This window comes from Gymnoscopelus braueri (assembly GCF_963280865.1).
Source record: "Gymnoscopelus braueri genome assembly, chromosome: 20".
NCBI lineage: Eukaryota > Metazoa > Chordata > Actinopteri > Myctophiformes > Myctophidae > Gymnoscopelus > Gymnoscopelus braueri.
In genome coordinates, this window is record NC_137622.1 from 25,067,441 (window position 1) to 25,074,332 (window position 6,892).

The following is a 6,892-nucleotide window of genomic DNA, read 5'->3' on the forward strand; positions in this document are numbered from 1 at the left end:
GCAGAGAAAGGAAGGGAACTACTACTGGCAGTAGAAATGGAGTGCAGGAAGATCGGCCTCAAGCTCAATGCCAAGAAAACAGTATTGACAGTTAACACAGAGGACAAAACCATTGCCATTGCCGACAGGACGGTGCTCGAGAGGCAGTCAAGGACTTCAAATATCTCGGGGCCTGGACTGCTTCAACGGAACAGGACCTGAAGGTCCGGAGGGCACTGCACTTGCCTGGAATGCCCTGGGATGAGGAGAGTGTGGAAATCAGACATGGGAGAAGACCTCAAGAGGCGGCTGTTCGTAGCTATAGTGGAGTCAGTACCAGCTGTATGGGGCTGAGACATGCACCCTCACAGCACAACAGGAAAGGGCCCTGGATGGACTCTACACAAGAATGCTATGAATGGCACTAGGCGTCACATTGGTGGACCACATCAGAAATGTGGTCCTCTACGCCTACGGGGACCTACAGTACCACCGGTCACAGACAAAGTCAGAGAGAGAAGGATGAGGCTGGCAGGGCACTGCGTCAGGCACCTGGAACTGGCAATCAATCAAGCTGTCTATCTGTCCATCTGTCTATCTATACATTTATAAACATATATACTGTATATAAAATATCTTACAATAAATGTGCAAAATCTTGTGTACGTCCATCGGTCTGACCATGTGTCCGTCTGTAGTTTTTGGGAGATCAGCGGATCTCCCAAAAAATATAGATAAACACGCAAATCCCCATGCATGGAGTAACCTGATCACAGACATCTCCATACCTGCCCAGGCATACCTGCATGGGCATAAAAAGGGGAAAGACAGACAAACGGACAGACAGACAAACAGGTACTGTTGGGGATGTAGCTCAGTGGTAGAGTGCATGTCTTGCATGCATGTGGTCTTGGGTTCAATCCCTGGCGTCATCATTTCTTTATGGAAGAACAAGCAAATAAACCAATACATTATATTGTGAAATAAACAGCCTTTTCATTTATTGATTTCACTGAAAGTTATATGCTTGCTTTGTATTAAAAATAAAATCATGCTTAACCCTTAAATGTAACACTGAGTGTGGAGTTAAAATCATAATTTTATTTGACGGCCTTGCTGCGGTGGCATTTGACCTTTTGTACCCTCAAAAGGTGACAACCTAAAATGCTGCAACTCCATCTGATGTACTGGACAAGACATTTCAACATGAAGTGGAGGTTCAAATTGAACCACTTCTGTGTCTGAGTCATACTCTACTTCTCTCTTTTTTATCTTTTTGGCAACAGTTTCCTCCCATACAGTGAAAAACAAATGAGAGATAGTTACATAAGCCTGTGCTGTATGTAATTTGTTCCTGTGAGATTTGATTAGGCTATGTTTGCCACGTTTGTCCATTGCATTCGCAAATGGACTGGGAACGCCAGCCTACAGCAGCAAAAAAATATGTTTGCATTTAGTTTTGGCATCTCATAGTATTAAATAATACGTTATGTTGTTATCATTCAATAAAAACATTGTTTAATCAATCAACATCCCATCACAGGTTCATTAAAGAAAAAGCGGTGCATGGTCGTAGCGGCCGTGCTAATGGTGGGAGCGGTTGATTGATTGATTGATGTACTTTATTTAGTAAGACATGAGAACAACAGTACATGGAAGTACAAATTCACAATACAAGGTCTACTAAACTGGAAGACTCATTAAGCACTGAGCTTGTTTAAGATGAGATCCCCATGCACACACATCATGATGACATATAAGAGACAGACAGATATACACACTACTATACAGAACGTCATACAATCAGCTTACGGGTTACTGGTATGAAGAGTGAAAAATATGTACAAGAGAAGAAAAAAACGGGGAGGGGGGGTTAGAGAGGGGCCATTTTCGAATTGCAGCCTCCTGAAGGTGTATCTTTAGGGCAGTTTTGAAAGTGAGTAGGGTTTTACACTCCTTTACTCCTTTTGGTAGGGCATTCCACATTTTTTATGAATAGCATGAGAACGAGTTTATTCCCTTTGTTGAGCCAAATCTGGGTTGAACATGATTCGTGGAGCTGCCTCTGGTGTTATGATCGTGGACTTCGTTTACGTTTTGGAAGTATTAAATACAGGGGGATCCCAATGTTGTGGTGTATCTTGAAGACCAGGCCCATAGCAAGTTGCTGTACTCTGTCCTCAACCCTAAGCCATCCAATCCTAGCAAAATGAGCAGGGGGTGGCGCTGTTAGCAGCAGCACGCCGCTGGGGGCAGCGGAATGTGACGTTTCCTAGCCGGCATAGCGGCTGGCTGCGGTCAGCCGCAAAAAGAGCAGATCTACAAGGCGCATTTTTCAGCCACAGGCGGGCCGGGGAGTGCGTGCCTTGCCGACTCGAGCCATACACCATTCGATCGGGACGATCCGGCATCAAACGAGCCGGCCCCATCCCTGTGCGACCCACCGTTCCAGATACATTTTATTTTGACACGAAAAACTCTCCAGTCCCGAATCATGTTTATTCAGCTTCAGTTACAAATTATAAGTAATACAATTCAAACAAATTCAAAATGGCTCATTAATTATTACTAGTCCATACCCGGTGAAGTGCGCAGGCAAAAGTAGTTGCAAACGTGGGGTTATCCCGCGTCCCGCCGGGTGCCTCCTGTCCCCCACCCCCCACGCGTCCCGTCGCGGGGGGTGTCCCACTTCATGTGTGGGGAATTTGGTCATGATTATTAGGGAATAATGAATTACACTGGAATATTTCTTTCTGAGTTGCTTTAAATTTTTTTTATTTTTTATTAAGTTACTTGGCTGAAATGGCACCGACTAGTAGGAATGACCCTAACAAACAAAAACATATTATGATTTCATCACTTTTTTTAATTCATTTTCATGCATAGGGACATCACTGTGTGGCCCTTATGTAATTAACATACATAAAATAAATAAATAAAATAGTGACACACCTATCACACAAAAACTTGGCAGCCCCCCCCCCCCTGTAATAACTTTGAGTCCCCCTCTTCAAGACCCCTGTCATACAATATTGTAGAGTACAGATTATAAAACTATCTCATATTTATAAACCATATAGCATTGTACTGTACAGGCTTATAAAACTAGCTAATTATAAACTATCATATTTATAAACCATACAGTATTGTAGTGCACAGGCTTATGAAACTCAGAATCTCATATGTGTTCCCACTGTATGGGAGGAAACTGTTGCCAACAAGATAAAAACAAAGAGAGAAGTAGAGTATGACTCAGATACAGAAGTGGTTCAATTTGACCCATTTGACAAGACATTGTTGAAATGTCTTGTTTGTCCAGTAGATCAGATGGAGTTGTTTGGTCGTCACCTTTTGAGGGCACAAAGGTCAAATGCCAGGAGAGCAAGGCCGTCAAATAAAACAATGATTTTAACTTCACATAAATAATTTTACTTTAAGGGTTAAGGATGATTTTTGTTAATTCGGTAAAGCATCTACTGTACAGTATGTCATTATAGATTTTAGCTATAGCCACATAGAGAACTGTTTGGATTTGTAAGAATGCATTTATAGAATCGGCCTCAGGTCTAAATGGGTTAATGGGTAGTATAACTTAAAGGAGTAGTTCACACAATAAATGACTTATTTTCTATCAATTACACACCCCATGAAGCATTGAATTCATGGAGATTTTTTTTGTTTTTGTTCCTAAACCAATAATTTGATGACTGGCAGAGAGATGCTAATGTATCCGGTAGGAGACTCAAATGAGACTCAAAGCGTCTCACCTTTTTCGGGTGAACTAATCCTACATCAAAATTTGCTGTCAAAGTAACTAAATACATTTACTCATTGAGAGAGAGAGAGAGAGAGAGAGAGAGAGAGAGAGAGAGAGAGAGAGAGAGAGAGAGAGAGAGAGAGAGAGAGAGAGAGAGAGAGAGAGAGAGAGAGAGAGAGAGAGAGAGAGAGAGAGAGAGAGAGAGAGAGAGAGAGAGAGAGGAGAGAGAGAGAGAGAGAGAGAGAGAGAGAGAGAGAGAAGAGAGAGAGAGAGAGAGAGGAGAGAGAGAGAGAGAGAGAGAGAGAGAGAGACGAGACGATTTCAACTTAAACATGAGTCCTGCAGCAATGTTCCTGACCTTCCTGCTCGTTTTCGCTCTCTCTACAAACTCCCTGACGGAAGGGGGAACAATTTCGGTCTCTAATGGACAACGTTGGGGTACTTGGTCCTATTGGGAGGATTGCCCACATGGCTCATACGCTGGAGGCTTCAGCATTCGGGTGAGAAAATGTACTTCTTACATTACAGTTTAATGTACTACTGTATTCCATTTCACACTCTTTTTGTTTTATTACTTTGCTACTGAATGCTAAATGTTTCCCCCTCACTGATAAGAAGAATATGCATAGCCGAATCATCATGACATCACCACAACCAAACAACCAACATGTATTTCCGGGTAGATAACACCGGCAGCGTTGCATTGGAGCAGTATTACTTATTAAACTTATTTCTGGAAGAACAGGACACTTATGATATTGTTATACACATAATGGACATGACACTAGTATGGGGACTTACCCCCAATCCAACCTTTGATTGACATGAAAAAAGTTTGAGAACCACTGTTTCTATGTCTCTCACAGGTGGAGGGCAGTCAGGGCATAGGTGATGACACAGCAGTGAATGGCATCAGACTGCTATGTATGAGGCGTTCCGTTGATACAGGTTCCGTGACATCAAATCCCGGATAGTAAGTATAATAATCACCTCAGACCACCACAAGGCTTTGTGTCAAAAACAACGCATGGGTACCGAGTCTATTGTGTCTGTAGCCTGGGATCAATACCATTTTAGTTTTTCTGATCCGGTCTGGAGGTTATGGCATCAGGCGGCCGGAACCCACGACCGGAATCAACCGCGCTGTGCACCTCCAAAACGATTCCCCTAGTTTAAAATGTGTTTAGTTTGGTATAATTGTTTTGTTTCTTTTCTTATAATAATCGTTTGGTATATCCATCTTTTATCCTAACTCGTAGCACGACTAGCGAGACTAAACTAATTGATGTTGCATTATGTGGGGAACAAAAACAATGCGACATTCACACGGCTCAGTTTTAGAATGAATACCAGGCTTTCCTCGGTGGTGGAAAGCCTGGTGATGCGAGGTTCTTGAGTCCCTTTACCACTTCAATTTTCTTAAAGTTTCAGGACAAAAACGTTGCCATTCTATTGTTTGTTTCAGTATATTTTATACACATTAACAATGAATAAAAGGGTTCCTATGTTTTTTCCCCCTTTTTTTTCTTTTCTCCTAGCTGGGGTTACTGGCGGTCTGAGCACCGGTGCCACAATAGAGGTAAGCTGGTAGCTTTCCAGCTGAATGTGGAGTCTAGCCAGGGGGGGGGGGATGACACGGCCGTCAATGACGTCAACTTCAGGTGCGACAACGGCAAGGAGCTCGATGGCTCTTCTGGCCTCCGCTGGGGTGCCTGGGGGGACTGGAGCTCCACTTGCAGCACAGGAATCTGTGGCATCAAGACAAGCGTGGAGAAGCCAGGAGGTGATGACACTGCACTAAACGATGTGCAATTTCGTTGCTGTTCTTAAAGGAGATAATTATCTGCCCTCACTGTCAAACTCTGTCACTCTCTCACTGTCTGTGGTATATTGATACGGACGCCTATAGGGCAATCTTTCCTTGGCTAACTCTGTACAATATATAACAATGAATTAAAAACCAATCATAAACATTTACTCAGCTATTGATTAAACATTAACAAATGTTATAGCACATTTTCAACATTTTAGATGATCTGTTGAGCATTGCATTTTCCCCTCTTTTTCTCTTACATACAAATAATTTGAAACGTAAATGTTTCACTTATGAAATTAAATGGCATTCAAAAGGCAAATATTTGTAATTATGTTTCTTTGATGTTTGACAAGGATTTGTTAGAACATGCATTAAACGTTTATTAATTAGAATGTGTAGATATTTTAGCGGCCCTTAATCTAAACAAGTGGCCGTTTGGTGCCACGGTGGCGCAATCTCGTGCATTTCATTTGCACACACACACACACACACACACACACACACACACACACACACACACACACACACACACACACACACACACAGTACACAGTACAGTGCGTTGCAATATAACACCCCATTTCCTTCGTAAAATGCACAGCTGTCTGTCTGAAACAAAGCCTCATTGTTCACAACAAACATTTCTGAAGAGTGTACATGTCGTCTGCATACAGGTTCCTTATCACAGTGAAATGGAATGTGGGATGAGGCCAGTATATGATATGAGCTCAACCAGCCCTTATAAAAACCCTGATGATTTCAACTTAAACATGAGTCTGCAGCAATGTTCCTGACCATCCTGCTCGTTTTTGCTCTCTCTACATACTCCCTGACGGAAGGGAGAAGAATCATAGTTAACTAGAAAAAGTGCTCCTCGGAGCACAGGTCTCCGCCAGGTCAGGTAGGTTATTGTGGGCCAGCAATGTTCAGAATTTGCCAGTCAGGATGGAATATAAAAAATCGTACGGAACCATCTTGATCACTTGACTATAGATGGGTTTCCGAGCGACGTCATCACAGAGCAGAGTGTGCAATCTGCGCATGCGGGTGGTAGAACGACCCGGAAGTGCCATTCACTCTCTTGTTATTTTCGGGATTTAGATAGGCATAATGCTGCTATTATAGGCATAATAGGCATAATGCTGCTATTATATACAAACAGATCCAACTTCCGACAAATCATTTTTATTGAGTAAAGAAGATATTACAAACTGCATCATTTAATCTACTTTCATTAAACCCGGTGAAGACCATTCATTTTATGAATGTACAATGGCCAGAGCTGCTGCGGGTAATAGCGCCCTCTACAGGCTCATCCCTCCACTGCGCGCGCATCATCC

The 6,892-nt window shown here is 42.5% G+C and overlaps 1 protein-coding gene across 2 annotated transcripts; it reads left to right on the top strand.

Moving 5' to 3' along the window:
* The first annotated feature begins 4,081 nt into the window (after nt 1–4,081).
* Nucleotides 4,082–6,333, top strand: LOC308075776 (vitelline membrane outer layer protein 1 homolog). Of its 2 annotated transcripts, XM_080415728.1 has the most exons (4): nt 4,082–4,236; nt 4,603–4,709; nt 5,275–5,519; nt 6,227–6,333. In XM_080415728.1, exons 1-4 carry the CDS (start codon nt 4,084–4,086, stop codon nt 6,241–6,243), a joined length of 522 nt encoding a protein of 173 aa, XP_080271854.1. In that variant the 5' UTR covers nt 4,082–4,083; the 3' UTR covers nt 6,244–6,333. The 2 variants fall into 2 exon arrangements, with proteins under 2 accessions (XP_080271854.1, XP_080271853.1); XM_080415727.1 differs by lacking the exon at nt 6,227–6,333 and having other exon boundaries at nt 5,275–5,845.
* The last annotated feature ends 559 nt before the right edge of the window (nt 6,334–6,892 follow it).